Genomic DNA, 21,738 nt, shown 5'->3' with positions numbered 1-21,738 from the left:
ACCTCCACACTGAAATAAAAACCTGCGCTTAAACCCCTGCTATATACCTTTTTTCACCTGGACACGCATGCGCAGTTGTCTTAAGAAGTCACATCTGAAAAACTTTGTGTCAATAAAACTGAAACAATATTAGAATGATAAAAAAAATTTTTTAAATGCTGTAAATTGGAAATAAAAACCTAATGGCCAAGTATGTGCATTCAAGAAGTAGGACTCCAGTTTGGTTCTTGCTCTCTGTGCAGTGGTTCAGAGTGCAAGATGTCGAAATAAATTCGCTTATTGGTAAGTACATTTGGAGTGGAACATTGTGTTAGTGTCAGTTGTTGATTGATCATTACGAATCATCAGTTCAACTATATAGCAGAGCTGAAAAAACTGATTAAAGAATCAATGTCGCTTGTTGATTAACCTGGAGTATCAGCCTTTGGGTGGGGATGTGGGGGTGGGGGTGTCAGTTTCGGGGGTTATTGTTTGGTCTAACAAATGAAACTGTGGGATACTGCTAAAAATCCAAATGTTTCATTCAACCTTGCAAAAGACACAAATGTATTAAGCTGCAAAAACCTGGAAAAAATACTAATTAACAGAAGTCAAGGTTATGCAACTAATTTTGAGAAACAGACAACTCTTGGATTGGATTAATTAGTATCAACAAAGCGCCGACTTTAACACTTGATTGGGGAATAGTGGGTTTGTAAGTAGAATTGCACAGAAAAATCTGTGTAGATGGACAAAAATGTGGAGAAATTTAATGGTTTTGAAATGTCTGGGTAGTAGGTCTTTAAAGAACAAATAAGCGATAAATGATTAAATAAAGATATCACTCCATTATGCAATGCCATTTTCCTTGCAACGGGACAATGGAATAGTTGCAAAACGGTGCATTTTCAATAACTGTGCTTTATGATTAATTACCATTACAATAAGTGTTAAAGTTGTTCTGATATTTGGAATTTTTTCCTTTTTGTTTCTTCTCCAGCAACAACCCCCACCCGCCGGAGAGGTCCCGGGGATTAAGCAAACGCTTTTGCATTGCAGCGTAGTCAAATTAGGCGGGACAGCTGCGCCAAACAGACCAATAGGAAATCGAGAACACTGTGATTGACGTTCCGGTGACGAAAAACTGTGGGCCAGCTGTCACGGCGCGCGAAACATCAAAATTTCTATTCGGTGTGTATGGAACAGGCGGGAGGAAGATAACTTTTCCGGCTAAACGCTAACTAAATGTCAATTAAAATACAGAAGCACCACTGGTCGCTTTGACTTGTCCACGTTTTTCTGTGGCTAACACGAGAGTACGAGGTACCGTCTGAGCCTGTTTATTTTGCAAAAAAAGAACGTAAACTAGCCAGCGGACAAAGATGAGCTTGCTTTCTCAACAACAGGTCAGGCAATGCTTTGGTTTGTCAGTGATTATCTTGAACATCTGCCTAACCTTTCTAGACTTGCATATATCGCTCTGTTTGATTGGGTCGTTTTTGTTTGGTGGAGATTGGCAAGATCGAAAGAAATATGCTAACTGCACATTTCGTTAGCCACCTAGCTTCCTGGCTAGGTTAGGTTTAGCTCAGCTCTTTTGGATAGTGATAACTGGCCTGGGCCTTTAAAGCGTGTCAATTTGACATTTTAATTTTAAATCCTTTTGTTAAAGTAAGACCTAGGTGACGGACAGCCTTATCTGTTGCCTGAATGGTGATAATTAGAAACATCGAAAGGCAGACATGCTGCTCATTGTTTGGTTTACTTCAAGGCGCCAGTCCTGTCAACGAACAAGCGTTTCGCTGCTCAAAGTGACAAAAGTGACACCCATCCTCTGTGTAAACACCCTCTCCTCTGTGTTTTTGTCAAATGCAGAAACATGCTATCCTGGGGTACTTTTTTTTTTTTTTAATTAGCTATGCAGCAATTTGGGTTGCCCTCCATTTGAAACGAATTCCTAGTGTTACTAGATTTAACAAAAGCAGTCCCACACTACATGGATCTCAATCAAGTAGCCTAAACTGAACTTCTACCCTTGCCTTAGATGAACTGTTTTTCAGTTTATACTTAACCTCAAGTTTTTTTCCACTAAATACCTTTTACTCCCCCCATGCAGCAACAATTCATGTGTATTGTCTGCTACTGTATGCAGGCTGAGGCACTCCCAGTTGTGGCCCAGACTGCAACAGAGAGTGATTCAGACAGCGGGGTGGGCTCACCAGCAGAGGAGATGGCTACAGACACCTCTAACAAAAGAGAAGGTCGTTCAGGTAAAGCAGCATAACAATGAGCCACTCTGGCTGTGTAAATGAGGTATGCATTTATGCAACTGCCTGTGACACCAGAGTAGGCAGAGAAACACTAGTTATCATAATGAGCCAGTCTGACCAAAGAATCAAAGCTGCAGTGCTTTAGAAAATATACATTCAAAGGTTATAAATGAAAGCAAACCAGTATCTAAAAGATGTCCAGTTTCCAAAGGACCAAATTTATTTGAAAAATAATAAAGGCAAAGAGTAACGTATCAGTCCAAGGGAAATTCTGTAGGAAATAGTATAAATACTTTAATAATGAAGTATTTCACTCTCCCTGGACTCATATTTGTTTTTCTTCAGAAGGGTTTATATCAAGGTGTTCTGTATATAATTGTCCTGCATATAAGAACTCTTGGTGCTCACTGAAGATGTTTTTTCTCTTCCATCAAAGAAATTTCATCAGGGCTGTGAGCCAAACCACTCTCTGAGGACATATGTTGTTTTTGACTTCTGCTTTTTCTCCTGCCTTGAAGCTCCATTTCCCCCTTTTTTATTTTGTGACCAATATGTCCACTCTCCCACTTTAACCACATTAAGTTTGCTTTACCTGTCTCTTAACTTTGTCTCCAAACTACTCAACTTGCAGCTTATCTGTTTAGTCACTCCCAGAGGCCTGTTTCATGTTGAAAATCTCTTATTTAAATTACAAAAAGACATTACCGGTACATTTTTAAAAATACCTTTTATGTTTTGGTCTTCCTTTTTTATTTTTATTTCATTTATTTATTTATTTTGGTTAAACAAAAATATGCATTAGAATAAAATTCTACTTGAATTTATTTTTCTCACTGTTTAGTGCAAACTCGAGTATTTTGTTTCATTACACATTGATATGAGCTGGGATTACCACTCTACCATTTTCTACCATTTTCATTCTACTCTATTCTAATTTTCTAAATTGGTTGGTTTTGCTGTCTTATTTATCAGATTCTGATGACGACGAAGACATCACGGTGCACAGAAAGCCTCACCGTAATGCCATTAGAGACAGTGACAGCGAGGAAGAGGCGGCAGCTGCAGATAGCAGCGTACACATGGCAGAAGCACTAGTCTTATCTGCTTCCAGTGGAGAGGAAATGGAGACTAAGAAGGAAAAGGGACGACAGAAGTGCAAGAGAATAAGCCGAGCTCCTGTTGATAGCGAGGACAGTGAGCCTGAGGAGGAGAAAAGTGGAAAAATGGAGGAGGAAGAGGGGAAAGTGGTGAAGAGGAAAGTGAAATCCACAAAAGAAGTGAAGGAAAGAGAGAAGAGCAGGAGACATCATGAGAAAAAGGAAAAGCGCAGCAAAGCGGTGGAAAAGCTGAAGAAGAAGGAGAGGTTCTCTGAAAGGGATGAGGTGAGTTCTTTAGTGTCTGAACTCTTTTTGGCTGGTGTTTGATACATCAAGGGTTCTCACACACATGGGCAATAATCCGTCCTGTGGACTGTCTCAGCCCGGTCTATAACATATTATTAAAAATAATAAAATCAATAAAAGGTAGAATTATGTTTTTGAACCGCAAAGTGAATGATTGTCAGCAAAGTGGACTACGCTTACATAGGTGAAGAAAGATTTTATGTCAAGTACGTTACATGTTAAAAGTTATATACCATTTAAGTAGATTTTTTTAATGTAATCATGTGGCCTTTCGATCACTTTATTTAAGTCAGTGTGACCAGAAAAAAGACAAAGATGGCGCACTCACAAATCCTCAAATGATTGTGTTAAATGTGTTGTCAAAATTAGTTTTTCAAACATTATTTTATCTCAAAATTGGAAACCTTTGACATTTAAAAAAAAATGTATTTATTTTTTTTATGTCCCAGTCAGATGATGCTTTTCAGTGCATGTCCAACTACTAGGCCAAGTAAACAGATCTGCTTCTGGAAGAACTTTGTTGTCAGGAAGAAAGGGGGGAAAAACACTTCCTACCACATCAGTGTGATGATCAAACTACTGTTGTGGAAGCATTTGTGTTTTGGTTCCCCGAGCACTATAATAAGGTTTAAACTGCAGATCAAACTGAACAAAGTTTTAAAATTTAGATCTTGTGTGTTGTGCAAAATGTTGAAGCCATAAAAACAGCATACAATTTGGGTAATGTGTGTGCAACTAAAATCAGCTTTACTCCCATTTCCTCAGGAAATGCCTCATCCTGGGACCCTGAATGACAGTGGATGTCCGCTCGGTGACACAGAACTTTTTGACAATGGTCTGGATGATGAGGAAGAAGAGTCTCTGGATGCGATCCGTGCTGCGGTCAAGCAAAAGATGAAAAAACATAAGGTGCAAAAACATCAAGTAGTTTAAAAGAGGGGCTCTCCACCCATTTTCCATCACTATAAAAGATAAACATTTGGAATTGGTATCATTTATGTTTGGCCTTTGACTTATTTCCTTAAGAAAAATTAAAACAGCTGTTGAATTTATGTCAGTGACTTGAGATAAATTTAAATCCTTCAATTTTATTGTAACACTTTGATTTAATGTTGTGGTGAGAATAGTTGGACCATGTTGGGCATTGTGTCCTTTTGTTTCTATGTTACTACAGGATCCCCTCTCCAATGAGGAGGAGGATGAAGAGGTGCCAGAGAAGCCCCAGCGTGCGGTATGCAAAATCAGAAAATAAATAAATAATTACTTTAAATTGTAAGCAGTTTGTCATTGCCACTATGTGACTCTTTCAGGAGAGAAAGGCTGCACGTGCCAGCAAAGAGGCGATGAAGCAGCTCCACAGTGAGTCTCAGAGGCTGATCAGAGGTCAGTTGATAAGACACGTTTATTTAACCCATAAAGTTTTATTGTGGGTAATAATTTGAATAGAGGATGGTATTCTAGTTTTCTTTCCATACTTGCAAACATTTCTGGTTTTTCTGGTTTTCCCGTACTTTAAAATCTTCTCATGGTGCCCATCTTGCTGTTTCTCCTGTGTATTTACACTGCAGTGCAGACTTTATTATAAATAACTGAAGTAGATGCATCTTTAAGGTTTTAGTTTATTCTAAACCTTAATTGCTAATTTCATTTAAAGAAAATGGAATGAATTTCACCATCTGATGTTGACTTTGGTAAAGGTGGATAATTTTTCACTTATTCAAGCCACTAGAATCAATAACAAGTGAAACATTGTAAATATTTTCTGTGGAGATTATTGCATAGATGTTGACAGGTGTAATTTAATGACTTATCTGCTACTAAAACTGCATTCTTCTGCCTTTTTAGAGTCTTCTTTTGGCCTGCCCTACCACATCCCCGAGCCAAAGACCATCGACCAGTTCTTTAAGAAGAGAGCAAGGCCAGAGGGTCCTGTCATGGCATTGTTGAAGTAAATACTAACATGACATTTAACACATTTCAGGTCAGACACAAGTCATGTAAGGATGGCCGCTGGACCTGCTCATTTCACACAAGTGCAGATTTAAGTAACTGTACTTTGATTCTGTCAAAGTAAAATCTTTACATTTATAAAACTCTTTCTGCTTTTAGATCTGCAAAGTACTCAGAAATGATGTTGGAGACACCGTCAGCTCCTCCACCTTCTGTAAACCCACCCAGCAAACTGCCATCCACTGAGCAGGACTGTAACTCTTCTTTGGATATGTCGCCCAATCAAATCCAGCCTTTACTTCAGCCAGCAGCAACCTCATCCCCGCAAAAGCAGAACCTCAACCAGGCCGGAGAAACTTCGGTTACCTCGGATCCTGAGCAGGAGTCAGGCCCAATGCTTTACCTCTCTGAGAGTCTGCAGGACTCGGTCACAGCTGATGCTGAAGACAAGCCTGCATCTGACTCAGGAGAGGAAACCTCAGCTGCTCCTTTACCACAAAATCCAACTGCAGCAACATCTGACTCTGAAACCCTGCAGAAAGAGACTGTATCTAGGGCTGTGGTTGATCCTGCAGCTCCTCAGTGTTTGAGTGCTGATTCAGCTACAACAGAGCCCTCGGTACATCAGCCTACCAAACCGAAGAAAGACAAATTGACCAGACTAAAGGAGTTGGGACTGGATCCGCCTCCTATTGCAAAATTGTGTCCAGATGATGGAGCTTTTGTACAGCTCGACCCTCCACAGCTTAATCCTGGTGAGTCACAAATATTTCCCAATCTCAGCAAGAAGACATGGAGAATCAAGCCTTTTGATCCTTTGCCATGGTCACTGTGATAAATTAGGTGATTTGACTTCAAAATGTGCATAATCTCACGGGGGAAAGAAGTACTAGCAGGCAACTTTTCCCAGGAAAAATATGTGCACGATGTTACTTCATTTCATCTAGCTACACTGGCAACATCCTTCCTCTTTGTTTTTATCATGTTTATTGTTCTGAGCAGCAGAAATCTGAACACATGGCTGAGCGCTCTATGGTTTGGGAAGGCAGAAAACAATTAGAACATACTGTCCTTCTCTCAGGACCTCATAACATGTCCCAGATGCAGTTTTAAATCCTTTGAAACATGATGTGAGATCAAACGAAGTGTTGTGCACTACAAAATTTTTGTCCTCATCAAAAGCAAGGCCCGATGTCTTCTGTGCCAAAGAAAACCTCTCTTACCTCTCCTCTTCTTCAACTAGGTGTGGAGGCTCTGAAGGAGCGTTATCTGCGTCACATTATTGCACCCACACGACCCCAAGGGGAGCGCACTTTGCAGCTTGACATCATCCGTAAGGACAGCACCCCATCTGGCCAGGAGGAGCTGCACACGGAGTCTCTCACTGTGACTGTCAAAGAAGGAGCAGAGGAGCCTGTGACCACTAAACCAGGTCTGGATATGTAGAAGAGATAGAAATTATACAATTTTAAATTGTTTAGCATTTCTGTGAGTGTCATCATTTCACTTTAGATTATATAATTGATTGAATATAAGTAGTTATGATGGGCTTACGTTCATTAACCACAACTACACGTGGATCAGCTGGAAATGATATGACTCCCTTGCTCATCTCTGTGTAGGAGAGAAGCTGCTGACTCTGAAGCAGCGCCTGCAGCTCGCCATGGCCCAACGGAGAAAAGAGGAGAGGGTGCGCAAGGCCGAGCTGAATCGCCTAGACAACGAAGACTGTGGGGAGGATGAAGAGGAGGAGGAAGACATGACGGATGAGTCAGAGGAGGAAGAAGTACGTGGATGATTTTGTTACGCTGCACAAATTTTTGCTTTTACCCTCTTTGCACTTGCATCAAGCTGTTCTTCTGTTCCTCAGGGTGTCGATGACTTATTGGGAGGTGGTGATGGTGAAGAAGACGATGTGAAGGACAATGAAGATGAAGAGGAAGAAGGCAGCATGGCTCAGAGTATGAGGAGCCCTTCTCCAGTGGCACTGATCGGACCCTCGCCAACTCCCGACCTCATTAACACAGATGGCACTCTCATGCTGTTCCCTGGAAACTCTTCCTCGCGCACCGGGTATGTTTGCAGTTTTGTAGAAGCACTTTTAAAGTCTCTTATATTTGGCTGCAAGATGTCACCTGCAGCAGCTTGTTTAATGGATAAAATTAAAAATATTTTTGGTTTTTCTTTTTTTAGTGATGGTGTAAGAAGGTCTGGGCCTTCTGGACATGACAGTGGCAGTAAGATGGGTGGGTAAAGTGGAAGAGCTCCATTTAGTTTGACCGTATTTCCTCTTTTTTTTGTTTTGTTATTGAGAGAAATTGAAAGTACACTCTTTTCCTCTCCTCTCCCGCTCGTCTCCAGAAGAGGATGACTCCCTGTCCCTGGTGAAGGACAACAGCCACAACAGCAGCTTTGAGCTCCCAGGGTCCATGATTACATCATACCAACCAGTGAATAACCAGCGTGGCACAGGACGAAGTGTCCTCAACTCGTCCATTTTCCGCTCCCCTTCACCGTGCCTCTTCAGGCCGAGCTTCCTCGGCTCCGCCTCAAAGGTGAGAAGAAATGTTTTTCATTCACTCTAATTATTGCAGCATCAGACAGATTTCACGAGGGGTTTGAATTTGGGCCAAACATGCCCTTGGTTACATACATGCATATGTAGTTAAGTCCAAAAAAATTGACGAATCAATAAGGCTCAGAGAAAATCCACGAATAAGACTGTATCTGCAAATAACCAAGAGCTCATCTGCAAGTGCATTTTATACAAATAGAATAAAAGAAAATAGAAACCAAACTACACATTCAACATTAGAATGAGTACTTATATTTTACTTTTAAAAAATTCTCTTTCAGAGTTCAGGCAAGCTCTCCGAGCGTTCTCTTTGCCTCCCTGTTGAAGACTCCCAAGACCTGTACGCACCTTCTTCTCCCAGTGCAGATTCAGGCCCCCTGGATGGAGCTGCTTCTGGTCCTGGTCTAGCAGGTGACTCTCAGGGTCGTTTTTCGCTTGAAGATGATGCTCAGTCCCAGTTACTTGACGCAGATGGTTTTCTAAATGTGGGGCCGCGCCCCGGTGCACCCACCTCTCACAAGAGGCAGCTGATCTTGGGCAGCCTGGATGAAAATGCAATGGATGCACACATGGGGGAGCTGTTGGGGTTGTGTTCAGGTGGTTTTGGATCAGGGAAGAGCAACTCCATAGGGGGAGAGGGCGTTGGAGCAACACAGGAGGATGAGCTGCTTGGGCTGTGCTCAGGAGCGTTTCCACCGACACAAGCTGAAGGGGAGCAGACAAAGAAAAGGAAAGAGGGAGAAGATGATGAAGACTCTGAAAATACTATGGATCAGCTGCTGGGTCTATGTTCAGGCAAATTTTCGAGTCCAGGTAAGAGTGGTGTGCATTTCTGCTTTTTTATAAATGACATTGCATCATTGCAATTTTTTTTGTCACTTCCTCTACAGCTCATGTTTTTACACAATCCTTTTTCATTTGCTGCCAAATTTAGGTTCTACTCACACAGCTTCACCATCACAAGACAGGTACGGTACAAATATCGTCAGTATCATTTTCTGGTTTTGTTAATAATCTCTAAAGTTTGATTAGTTTCCGTGATCCTTTAAGCTGCTCCTCTCCCTCATTACCCCCAAACTGCTTTGATTAGAGGATTAAAGGAATAATAACTGAAATATTTACTTGCAATGTAAGATTTTCACTTTGATTTTACACTATTAAGTAGAAAGAAGTTAGAGGCTAGAGAGCAGCAGGAGGAGGAGGAGGAAGAAGAGGAGGACTGCGAGTTCCGGCTCCTATCAGATGTTGAGAGTGAGCAGGTAAACAAAGAAACAAACAAAAAACACTTCAAGTGCTTTGGATTTTTTTTTTTGGGTAAAATATATAATGCAATTACTAAAGTATTAAAAATGTCTTGTGGGTGTAAAGGAGGACAACGATGATGATGATGGTAATGATGGAGAGGAGGAGGAAAATGATGAGGAAGATGAAGCAGATGCCAGCGAAGAGGAAAACAATGAGGTGGAAGAGGAGGAACTGGAGGGTGTGTTCGCGCCACGGGCGAAAAAAAAGAAGAAAATGTAAGTGAAAGTGCTTTCATGCAACGTGATCGATGGAAAGTGGCAGAGTGTTGTGGCCAAATCCTGCTGTGGGAAGATTTTTGGTGGCAGTAAAATACGTCTGTATTTGGATGTAATCCAGCAAACATGATGCTTTGTTGAATAAAGCAGCCCTTCTTATAAATAAGTACAGAATTGAATAATACTTTTCATTGTGGCCTAACTAAATGTCTGTGCAAAATTGATCTGAGCAGCAGGCCTTTTTATGCAGTTTAGAGACCAACAGATAAATGTGTTGGATGTTGTTTCTGGCTTTGAAAGTTGTTTAAACTTCACTGACTGATGGAAAAGAGTGCTTTTTTTTTTTTTAAGTTAATGCAAAGATTCTCACTTAAAAACTATTAGATTTTATTTTTGCCATTTGAATTAGGTCATTGGCCGCTAACCATCAATTTGCAAACTGTAGAAATGCTTAATTTTCACTGCTAATCCACACCTGCAACACAGCTTGAATGGTTTCTTGGATCTCCTTGGCAGGCGACTGACCGACTATGTGGACTCGGAGGCCGAGCTGTCTGGTAGTGATCTAGGCAGCGATGATGAGGACGGCGACAGAGGGAGCGAGTATGAGGAAGAGGAGCTTCTGGAAGACCTTCCCTCTGACGAAGAGCTGCAAAACCAAGTCAACAAGATCCACATGTGAGCAAAGACTAATTGATTTATAAAATGTCTTTTGTGTGAAGTACATCAAGCTGGAGATGAACCTGTGGCACAAAAACGATGTAAAAGTTGTTAAAATGCGTCTCTTGTTCTTACAGGAAGCAGATTTTGGATGATGACAAGCGTCGCCTGAGGCTGTATCAGGAGCGCTACCTGGCTGATGGAGACTTGCACTCTGACGGTCCTGGACGAGCGCGTCGCTTCCGATGGAAGAACATTGGTGAGTTTACAGGATGAACGATTAGATGCCTGGATTACCAAATACCGATAATGAGTGTTGGTAGGACTCAATTGGAGTAACAGCAGTAATAAAATGCACAAATCTAAATGAATAAAAACATTATTAGCTATTTGTTTCAGGTTTTATAAGAATTTAGCAGCATTATCTGTATTCAGTTAATTGCAACTTTAATACTGTCAGGACAAAATATTTTTTTAGCATCTAGCACAAGACAGTGGATGCAATATAGAAGAAAAGATAAAGTAAAAGATAACTAAATTACTTATTTTAATCAAAGCATCCTAAATATGACAAGTGATGATTTCTTCTGATTATTGGGTCTAACTGTACACATTTGTCATTGAGAGATTTTAATTGTAATTTTTGGTCCAGATGATGGTTTCAGCATGGAGAGAACTGGAGCCGAGGGCGAGGAAGACTGGGAGGAAGAGGATGATGTGGACCAGGCTGAGGTCCAAAGACGGATAGAGAGACTGGAGAGAGAGCAGTGGCTCAGGGAACAGGTGGGTTTTATGGTTTGCAGTTTTTTTGCACACACACATGAAGGAGGTGGCACTAATGGAAAAATATACATTTGAAGAAAAAAAAAGTGTGATGGTTTTCGCCAAGTTCTGTTAAAAGGATTTCTTAGAAATGGGCTGTGTGCGCCTTATGAATTGGCCTCCTCTGTGAGGGCTGCTGCTGTTTTGTGTTCATTCTTTTGTCACTCTTCTCACAGTCTGAACAGAAAGCCAAAAAAGGAGAGGATTTGGAATTGGATCCAGATGATGAGAAGATTGGAGAAGAAGACAGTCAATTCATGAAACTTGCCAAAAAACTGACTGCCAAGACTCTGCAAAGAAAAGGTTAGTTTGATAAAAGTCCCCATGAGTAGAATCCCATCTACTTAAAAACACCCAGAGGAGCTTTTGTCCAGCAGTTATTGGCACAACTGTCTTGCATAGCAGGAAAAATAAAAGATTAAAAAAGAAAAATATGTGAATTAATTAATGGTAGTAGTTAAGACACACAGTCAAACTGTAGAATAAAGCCAAACAACAAGAAGCCAATCTGAGGACTTTAGGACCTATGAAGAATACAGAGGGTTTAAATCATAAAGTCAAGAAAGGTTTTAAAGTTGGTATTTTAAACTATTTCAAAAAGGATAATTTAATGACCCCCAAGATTAGTGTAGTTTTTCAGTTTGTTTCTGAATTGTTAATAGAAAATATAAGAAACATACATTTTCATCTACTCAGTGTTGAAAGTTGGGAGTACAGTTGGATAGATGGGTAGATTCAGATAATGTGCTACATGGCTGTAGTAACGACGGCACTAAAAACACCAACATGTGTCCCAGCAAACAAAACTTGACCATTCGCAGAAACAGCTACAGAAATTCACGTTCTGTAAAAGAAAAAAAAAAAGGAATGTAATCAGTAGCTAGATCTTTTATTTATTTAACTGGCTGCTTCGTATCGTCACAAAACAAAGTTCTACATTGAGATATGAATCATATTTAAAGGGTGTTTGAACTGTTTGCACTTAAAAGTATGAAGTTTTTCTGTACTTAATTCAACATGAAAACACTTAAGGAATTCATATGCAACACATGCACAACCACGTCATTCTTGTTAAATAAACTGGTGCTTTACTTACCGGTAAGCTAACTGTGTAACTGTTTAAACCAGAGCCGCCTGTGGCACCACAACCAGAGAAGAAGACAGCAGCAGCTCTCAATCCCTTCCAGAGGCCCTCTCAGCCTTTACAGGTAATTCAAACACCCTGTGAATAACTTTTCTTTCTTTTAATTTTTTTTTAAAAGTCTAAATAATACCTGCTTTTTGTTGTCTGTGTAACAATGTACAAAGAATTCAACATTAATCACGGCGTGAACAGTGTTGGAGTCTGCCCCACTCTGTCACTGCTTTCTTCTCTTCTCCATGCTGTCCTATAAAGAAAAGGCTAAATGGCAAAAAGATGTTTACTTATTGCTTTTTACTAAATAAAACAAATATTTTAAACTGTCACACAGTGGGTGTTTGCAAGACTTCATCATGTGTTCGTCCATAATCTGCACAAGGCCGGTCTAAGATCTGTGTTTCTCCCAGGTGAGGAGAGGTTCTCTCCTGAGTCAGCCTCAGTCCGTCCTCCAGAAGCTGGCTTCCATCTCAGAGGGAAATCCTCTGGCCCCCAGAAACAGCCGTGGATTCCTCTTCCAAACACTCTCTCCTGAGAAGGTTAACTCATCAGAGGCTCCACAGAAGAAGGTGAGTCAGAATTATGATGCTAAAAAAACCCCCAACTATTAATAAAACCCATTTCATGAGTACACGTGACAGAAGTTCAGCAGAATGTTCAAAGAGTACTTCATTTTACACTCCCAAACACTCAGCCCCACTCTTCATGTACACTGAATAGGCTCAGTTGTGTTATGTAAGTTAATATGGCTGCAGTTTTACTGCTGTAGTTATTTTTAGTCATTTATTTTTTTTTAAATAATCATGGATCAGTCATGAATAAAATTTTCTGTAAAATTCCCCCAAAACTGTTAAAATGAGAATCTGTAGGCTGCGGTGAAGCCTTCAAACTGCTTGTTTTGTTTGATTTTTAATCAGGTTTAAACAAAACCGGAGAGGTCAGTACATGAATAAAAATAACTGTTTAAATAGTTGAAAATTCAGGTTGAACCAAGGTTATACTTGTAAATTAGCAGAACTAGAGCTGAACTCAAAATCTCACTTAACAAAAGGAACTAATTTTTAAATGGATAAAAAAAGCAAAATGTAAAGCACTTATTCAGATTAAGTATAAAAGTGCATGTCTCCACTATATGCACTGTTATGAAGTGTTGCTGCAAAAACAATGAAACTCTGGGAACCAGTCCTGTCCTGTGTGACCATTTAATGAGCATATGTCCTACTGATGAATATTCTGCCTGACGTCAAGGATCAGTGGCCCACAGCAGCAGCATGCAATGACCCTCACTGCTAATTTGTAAAACAATAGTCCAGCATTCCTGCAGGCCCCTCTGGCTTCAATCGGTTCAGTCTTAAAATGCAAAATAAGGCTTGAATTGCTCTTTGCAATGATTAAGTACTTAAATCAACCCTTAAACTGCCTTTAAAAATAAAACAAATGAAACACAGAAGACACTTTTTCTTGCATTGTGAAATCTTGTTAATAACCATGAAAGTCACATGACCTCCAATCGATGTCTTTTTCATGAGACATTAGTGACTCCCGAGGAAAAATGTTGTAAATGTACTAAGTGGAAACTGGAAAAACAGTCGATTAACCTCTCCAAAAGTTGATTCTGTTCATCTGGACGTAGCGTTTTGTGGGAGAAACGTTTCGTCACTCATCCAAGTGACTTCTTCAGTCTCAGCTGACTGCAGGTTTCCCCAATCTTATAAACAGTACATTTGCATAATGACTGAAACCAGCCCACTGAGGAAATAATAGGCTGGGAGGTCAGTTCCTTGATCTTAACTCTATCAAGATTAAGGAACTGACTCAATAGTTGAACAGAATCAACTTTTGGAGATTTACTTACCTGGATGATATAGCATGCATCAAGAAGTCGATTAACCTCTTTAAACCACTTTAACTCACAGGCTGATTAATGTAATATACAACTAATTATAACAATAACAAAGGTGGTTTTAAAAAAAATTAGTATTAAATTTAACTGACATCGTGCATTTCAATTTCCAGAGTCCAGAAAACTTTTTATATTCAGTTTGGGAACTGCAGGGTTTAGATCTCACCCTGGGTCAACACAACTGAATCAAATGATTAGTTCATTACCAGTCCTCTGGAGAACTTCAACACATGTTGAGGAGCTAATTTAGCCATTTATATCAGCTGTGTTGGGTCAAGGATCTAAAATCTGCATGACACCCCACCTTGATTTGACAAAAATCTCTACAATTTCCTGTAAATTCTGACCATTTGATAAGCAGAGATGTCTGTTACAGTTGAAGCCACCATGAATAAAAATATGGTCAAATTCAGGGGGAATGTTTACTCAGCCTTTAGAAGCTTTGGGGAGGCCACCAAAGGTTTAGATGGATGGACAGGAAATTGTATTGCAGCAGGAATCACATCACTGTGGAGGAATTTTGTCCCACTCTTCTTTGCAAGATTGTTTTAATTCAAGAAATCGGGAAAGGCAGCAAATGCGTTATTACCTCAAGGAGTTCAAAAGATTTCACAATAAGTGCGACTGGTCTAAAGTCGTTGGCGCCTGAAAGTCTAGGGGAACTTCAGAAGAGGAACAATTATGGACACATTTCAAATAATTCTTATTGTGTGATGGTTTAAAAAAAAATCTAGAAATTTCAGTTTTTTAAAAAGATACTTTTGTCTTCTTTTAATAGTCACACAACAGCAAACTTTCCCATCTCCTAACAAGCACAGGTGGCCTTAGAAATCAGGCTGCTCTCCTTAAAGTGTCATTTCCCAACTCTGTCTGCTTGTCTCTTTAGTGAGGTCTCGCTATTCTAAAATAAATGCAGAAACGAAATGTTTTCCACAGAGCTCGGGGCTTCTCTTAAGTATGAGAGTCATGTGAATGTGCTGGGTGAAGTCATGGTATCTGGTGTATTCTCAATATTGGACACTATGTGGCGGCAAAGCCCACATTTCTAACAGTAGATTAAAGGCTGACTTTTACACTGTCAGTCCCAGTGCACATGCAGTCACTAGCCGGTATATTGTTTTATTTTGTACGGCAGTTTTGTAAAAAGACAAACTGATGTTTGTTCCTCAGACGATGAAGAAGAGGGGGCAGATGGGGGCAGCGAATCCAGCAGCAAAGAGGGTCTGCAGAGAGAACAAACCTGCAGGACAGACCAAAGGGTCTCAGAGGAGCATCTTCAACTTCCTGGACCACTGATGATGCAGCGCACTAACTGAATGAAGATGAAAAGCTGGCTGGGAGTCCAAGTTTTTCTCCCAGCTGCTACAGAGGCAGTGAGGAGGCAGAACTGACCTTTAACTTTCAGTGTTTCACTTCACAATAAGACTGAGAAAAACGAAGCTAGTGGCAAAACTCTGGGTGGTTTCAGGATTATGAGACGTCTCCCCACCTGTGCCCATTTTGTGGTTGAGCATAAATCACCAGCAAAACACACCACTGAAGATCCTGCTACTCTTTTACTCGATGACTTGCACACTTAATCTTCCCTTGTTCAGCTCGTGTGTTCAAATATTTAATCCGTTACGCCACTAGCGACATTCATCTGATCTGACTTGACCTAATTTGGACCACATGATTGAGGTCTATCTAGAAATGTTTTATCATGTACATATGGTTTTTCTTTTTAAGAAGTAGGGAATTTATTTGTGTGATGTTTTAAATGTATTTGTTTTACAGTGTAAATAAAATATTTTAAGACATAAATCTGATTCTTTTCTTGTCTCGTTAGACCAGATTCTTGTTTTCAGTATGTTTTGAACGTCCTAAGAAGATTAAAGGAATTGCAAAGATGTGCATGTTAGGTTACTTGATTTATCTAAACAGAAATCAATGCATGGCCCTATGATAGACTGCCCACTTGTCCAGATTGTACCCCACATCTTGCTCTACAACAGCTTGGATAGACTCCAAAATTGGAGGAGCTGATTCTGATCTGCGGGGGCCAAACCTTGGTAAATTTCTTGGAGAAGCCCCTCCAGTGTGCTAATATCAGTGCCAACAACTTTGGACCAATCGGCTTCATTGTAGCATGCTGTTTCCAGCTTTTTAAATGTATCTATGTAGTGGAAATCAGTTCTCCTTGGATATTGACACTGTCTGAGATATGTGCTCCGAATTTCAGAATTTGGGAGGCCTTTTTTTTTTTTTTTTAGTCTTGTGCTACATAAAGTTGTTAGTAGGACTTGTCTGGGTTTAAATATTTACAAAAATGTTTCATGATTTTTTTTTTTTAAAATGTGTCCATGCACAGCATCAGTTGTCTAAAAACAGCAGCTAATTTATCATCTCGCAAGAGTACTGGCCGGAGATGCGTAAGACGCAGGGTGGGTGATAAAGGCTCTCTTCTACTTTATAAAACATTTACTTACAACACTGAATTCCTTACACAATAAACCCATGATTTTGGCAGCAAATATGATTGCCCTTCCTCGAATGTTCAAATCCATTTAAGCTGAACATTGAACTAAAAGGTGGAACACACTGTCAGTCATATCTATCTGTGACAGATTTCCAGTCTTTCAAGGACTCTTTTTGACTCTTCTTTTCACTTTTTCCTCCTATTTTAAAGCATAATTGCAATTTGGAGACTAATGATTTGGTAAGTGGCTAATAATAGGCTGGCATTAAAGGGATGGTCTTCTAACGAGCCCTTTCATGTCTCTCCATCTCATTAGTAGCCACGGTGATTAGCAGGAGGTCCTGGGGTTAGGATCGGTCGCAGGAGGCCCCATTACACATCATTAGGGGCCAACGCCAGGAGGGTCTGGAATGAGCCCCATGGAGGGCCCCCGCCTGCAAAGAGCTGCTGTATACCTGCAGGCAGGCTGGCTTAATCCTGGTGTTGTTATGGCAGAGAAGGCATCTTTTCTCTTTTTTTAGCTTTTGTCAAAACATTAATGGTAAGTTTGAATGTTAAAATGTAAAGGGCAGAGAATCACTGGATATATTTTCAGCAGTGAGCAGCATCCATCATCATTTCCGTGTCATTTATATGCAATTAACTGACATAAAGACTTGACTCCAAGTCCTGAGGCCCGATGAGCGGGGGTCAAGAAATCAATTTTAATTAGAATTTAATAGGAATAATGTCTGCAAGTCCTTTCTTCTTTTGCATCAACACCATAGCCTCCTCTCCAAACTGAATTTCACAACTTTGTTTAACCCCCGAGAGGGAATTACGAGGTCAGCGCAGTGAAGCCAACCCCCCCCCCTCTCCACCCTGAACTCCACATTCACTCTACACTTGAAAGAGGAGGAAGGTTACATGTTTTGGCATGGAGGCCCAGCTTCTAAATATCTAGAGGACACGGATCTGGCGTTATTCAGATTATGAGGAGGAGAAAGGGCAGAGGGTGGAATAATTGAAGAGAAACATGAGCTGTAGCACCCAAGGGTTTGTGTGCTTGTGTCAGCACTGTACGTGTATATGTGCGTACTCGTATTTAAAGTAAAAGTGTATAATTAGAGTGCAAAGCGACCTCTGTGCTGGATTAGTGGTTCAATTTAGCACGTCTTGGGTGATTTGGCTGATTTTAAAGAGTGCTGGCTGTGAGCTGGAGGTCCAGCGAGCTTCTCTTTGCAGATTCTCTTTGCATCTCAGGACCAGGGATCTGACAGCGTAGCCCATGGGTGCTGCCGGCTGCCCTCGGCCACTGTCACAGCCGAGACTGGTGCCGGAGCAGATGTGGAGCTGAACTGAGGGAAGTGGGTCATGGTGCTGCAGGCTGTGTACAATTCAAACAAGGCCTTATTATGCACAAGGTAAGTCACGCTCCTTTTTTACTCTTTTCGTGTGTTTGTCTGTGTGTGTGTGTGTGTCAAATGAAGGCATGGCTGCTGTGTTAACATTACAATAATCTTTCTTCCCCCAGGAGGCCTCGCAGACGACCCTCAGTCAGCCGAGTTCAGTCTATCGCTCTTTCCATCAGTGTCCTCTGCAGTTGTCTTTTGTAACTTGGGTTTTTTCTTTCTTTTCGAGAGAGGGGAGATGGAAAAAGAGATGATTTTGCGTGTGACGAGGCCTTGGGCGCACGGCTGTGTTTGATGTATTTTTTATGTGCTTAGGCTACTGGTGAACGATGGGGAGGGCGAGGGATGGGGAAGGAGTGAGAGAGGATGCCTGGAGCTGATGCAGTTGAATGGGAATGTTGTTGAAGGAGAAAAGGGAGGGAGGAAAGAGATAGAAGTGTGCGTGCGTGCGTGCGTGCGTGCGTGCGTGCGTGCGTGCGTGCGTGCGTGCGTGCGTGCGTGTGTGTGTGTGTGTGTAGGGGAGGGAGGGAGGTTGAGTTCTTTTTTATTTTATTTCTGCCGGCAGCAACATTATGTCAGGGGGATGAGTGCAGGGAGGAGAGAGACAGCGAACACTTGTTAAGTCTGTCTGATGTAGCCTCTCTATACCAGACACACACCTCCAGAAAACACACTTACACATGCACGCACGCACACACACACACACACACATATTCAGACACACAGAAACCACTGCCATGCCCCTCTGATCTGACAGTTCCAAAAACATTCAGTCACCAGCTTGGAGAAAATATCACATTGCAACAAATCCTGCAGTCCTCCCTTTTGTGAGGACCGGGGGTATGATGCCGCCTGTCGGTGTTGCATTCTCCGTAACATTTTGCCTTAAACACACCTGAGACTGTAAATGATGAAGTGTGTTGTCCTAAGACTAAAACATCCCCTGTTAGCTTTATATAATATGCACTCTTATCAGCCCTGATGATGACGGTGTGTTCGGTGACTAACTGGAGGATTTGGGATTTACTGACGTGATTCTACTTACCTTAAATTCGCTTGAGTGATTTCCTCCATTTCCCAGAAAGTATTTTAACAACCACCAGAAGATGGGCATGGCTTTTTTCTTGTTGAATCCAACAAAAGGGAGATAAACTGATTATACAGTTATCACAGTGAAAGCATCACATGATGATTTGTGTGTGTTTTTGGTGAATTTAAATTCCCCAAAGCCACGCAGGGAAAAAAGTTGTGATTGTGTTGATATGCACGGTCACAAGTAAAAGTAATTAGCACTAAAATATACTCAATAAATCAGCTTCGTCATAGTATATTCAAGATAATTGTGATTTATGCACATTATTGTTGTTGCAGTGGGTGGTTTTGGTGTAGCTGATTACATCATATTGACACTCATCTGGGGAAAACCAACCACAGCATATCAGCACATATACCTCATACCAGCTGTCAAACACGGTGGAGGAGGGATGATGATTTAGACTCGTTTTAAAGCCACAGATTTGGGCACTTTGGACTCATGATGAACTCCTCTGTATACTAGAGTATTCTAGGCTCCAGCGTGTCTGCCAGTAAAAGCTAAACCCAAACTGGGTCGTGCAACAGGACAATGACACCAAGCAGAGCAGCAAACCTACAACAGAATGGCTGAAAAAGAAGAATCAAAGAGTTGCTATAATCCAGGTAAAGTCCAGACCTCAACCCAGTTGCCGTGTGGCAGGACCTTAAGAAAACTATGCATAAATCAATTCCAAAAAACTTCAATAAACTAAAAAAGAGTAGTCCAAAAAGTGTTTTTTCAGATGGTGAAAGGTCAGCCCTGCAGGTCAGTTTAGCACCCAGACTCTTCTACTACAAAGTCCTGCTGTTGTAATAGCCATAGGTCTTGCATATTTTGCTGAAATATGCAAGACCTTCCCTGGAAATGTCATCTAATGGAAGTATGTGAGATGTATATGTGATGATGTCTTTCCAGATGTACAAGCTGCCAATTCCAATAGGCGCTAATACCATCAGAGATGCAGGCTGTTGAACTAAGCACCGATAAAAAGCCAGATAGTCCCTCTCATCTGTAGTCCAGAGGATGCAGGGTCCATTGTATTTTCAAAAACAGTGTCAAATATTACAATTATACTGTTTTGAGATTCCCACATGACCCTTCAAAGGATAGCAGCAAGTGCCTGAGTCTGTGGGAAGCTGAGTAAATGTGTTGGTGACAGAGTTCTCATGACGTTATCAAGGTTCCCCTTGACTTCTGTTACCACAAACTTCTTCGTTTCCCTTAAAATGAATCTAAAATCTATCTCAGTAGATATCATATCGTTATATCTGACAGAGAACAGAATGTGTGCACAAACATTTAAACAAAAGTATAAAATTTTCATTTTTGTGTGTTTTATGCATTTCTGGCAACGCATCAGGGAAAAAAGAATAACATTTATGGTAATTTTAATGCTGTCCGATGTCAAAAGAGGTAAAAATGTGACCTTAACGCTGTGCAAAGGTTATGTATGAGTGCAATTTTGGTGTCAGTCACTGATCCAGTTTGCATCTGTCCTGCAAAACAAGACAATATGGAAACTTAGAACATCCAGCATGTGGAGAACTGACTTTTTTAAGTTTGGTATGAGACACAGATTTGTCACGGGGAGAGATTAAATGTATTTGCAAGACTTAATGAATACATAACTGTTATACCGTGAAATTCCACCAGGCCTACAACTGTAAATTACATCAATGTTAAGCTTTTTACACACTTTATTGTTTTTGTGGTTTTAATTTTGACTGAATAAAACTGTCCCTTTCTCATATACTAAAAAACTAAATATAAAACAGTGAAAGAGAGTTAGATGTTCTCTAACAATTAAAACCCCCATATCTCTTATTTTATATCTCACATATGCATAGCTATATATTGTGACTCATGTAGTTATTATGTATTTGCTGGGTGACCTCCCCCACCGCCCCACCCCACCAGCCAACCTGGAAAAAGTAAAGTGACATCATAACATAAGGGAGTTTAAACCATGATCTAAAACAGTTATAGCATGTAACATAATACTATTTCAGCTGATAGTGCAGTTTGACCAGCTTCACATTGACATGATGTCAACAAAATGTCATTTTAACAAGAGTAAAACCACCCCCTCCAAACTCCAGCTGCAGCCAGATGTAGAAAGAGGGAGTGAATGGCACTACAGTAAAACCGTGTTGGTTATATTAAAGAGATCCTATGGATGGATTATAAACCACTTTTTAAACTTCTACATTGTGTTTATGAATGAGGATTCCCATAAAGGTACCCAAGAATTATTATTCTTTTTTGCCCATTTTGAGATGCTTTTATTTCTTTTTATTTGTTCATTTATTTTACTTGCTGGATTTCCTCTATGGAAATAAGTTTGGTAGCTACCACCCACAGAGTTACAATCCATTGTAATAAAAAGACGCTCGTTTCTGGGAATTCAGACCCATTGTTGAATAAACAACAAACACAACAGGCTTTCTGTCCGCGCACCGATTCATTCTCCACTGTTTCCTTTTTCCTTTTTCAGCCGCAGCCCAGTTTAGGAAATGCTTTTAGTCACCCAGCCTTTTCTTTTTTCTAGAGCTACCGCGTTAGACTGAGAGGAGGAGGAGAGAGGAAGAGGAAGA

The 21,738-nt window shown here is 40.6% G+C and overlaps 1 protein-coding gene across 4 annotated transcripts; it reads left to right on the top strand.

Annotated features, from left to right (window-relative positions):
* Window positions 1–204: 204 nt before the first annotated feature.
* clspn (claspin) lies at window positions 205–15,990 on the top strand. 4 transcript variants are annotated; one of them, XM_026156885.1, is made up of 25 exons: window positions 205–282; window positions 980–1,385; window positions 2,132–2,249; window positions 3,222–3,631; window positions 4,418–4,561; window positions 4,827–4,883; window positions 4,963–5,035; window positions 5,498–5,600; window positions 5,762–6,357; window positions 6,846–7,034; window positions 7,225–7,388; window positions 7,473–7,675; window positions 7,796–7,848; window positions 7,964–8,157; window positions 8,459–8,990; window positions 9,112–9,145; window positions 9,340–9,436; window positions 9,546–9,697; window positions 10,214–10,375; window positions 10,495–10,616; window positions 11,010–11,140; window positions 11,356–11,482; window positions 12,308–12,387; window positions 12,728–12,886; window positions 15,391–15,990. In XM_026156885.1, the coding sequence occupies exons 2-25, from the start codon at window positions 1,362–1,364 to the stop codon at window positions 15,514–15,516; spliced, it is 4,050 nt and encodes a 1,349-aa protein (XP_026012670.1). In that variant the 5' UTR covers window positions 205–282; window positions 980–1,361; the 3' UTR covers window positions 15,517–15,990. The 4 variants fall into 4 exon arrangements, with proteins under 4 accessions (XP_026012670.1, XP_026012671.1, XP_026012673.1 ...); XM_026156886.1 differs by lacking the exon at window positions 205–282 and adding an exon at window positions 496–879 and having other exon boundaries at window positions 9,343–9,436; XM_026156888.1 differs by lacking the exon at window positions 205–282 and adding an exon at window positions 497–879 and having other exon boundaries at window positions 980–1,170.
* The last annotated feature ends 5,748 nt before the right edge of the window (window positions 15,991–21,738 follow it).

This window comes from Astatotilapia calliptera, chromosome 22 (assembly GCF_900246225.1).
Source record: "Astatotilapia calliptera chromosome 22, fAstCal1.2, whole genome shotgun sequence".
Lineage (NCBI taxonomy): Eukaryota > Metazoa > Chordata > Actinopteri > Cichliformes > Cichlidae > Astatotilapia > Astatotilapia calliptera.
Note: the sequence above shows the minus strand (reverse complement) of the source record. Positions and strands in the feature narration are given on the sequence as shown.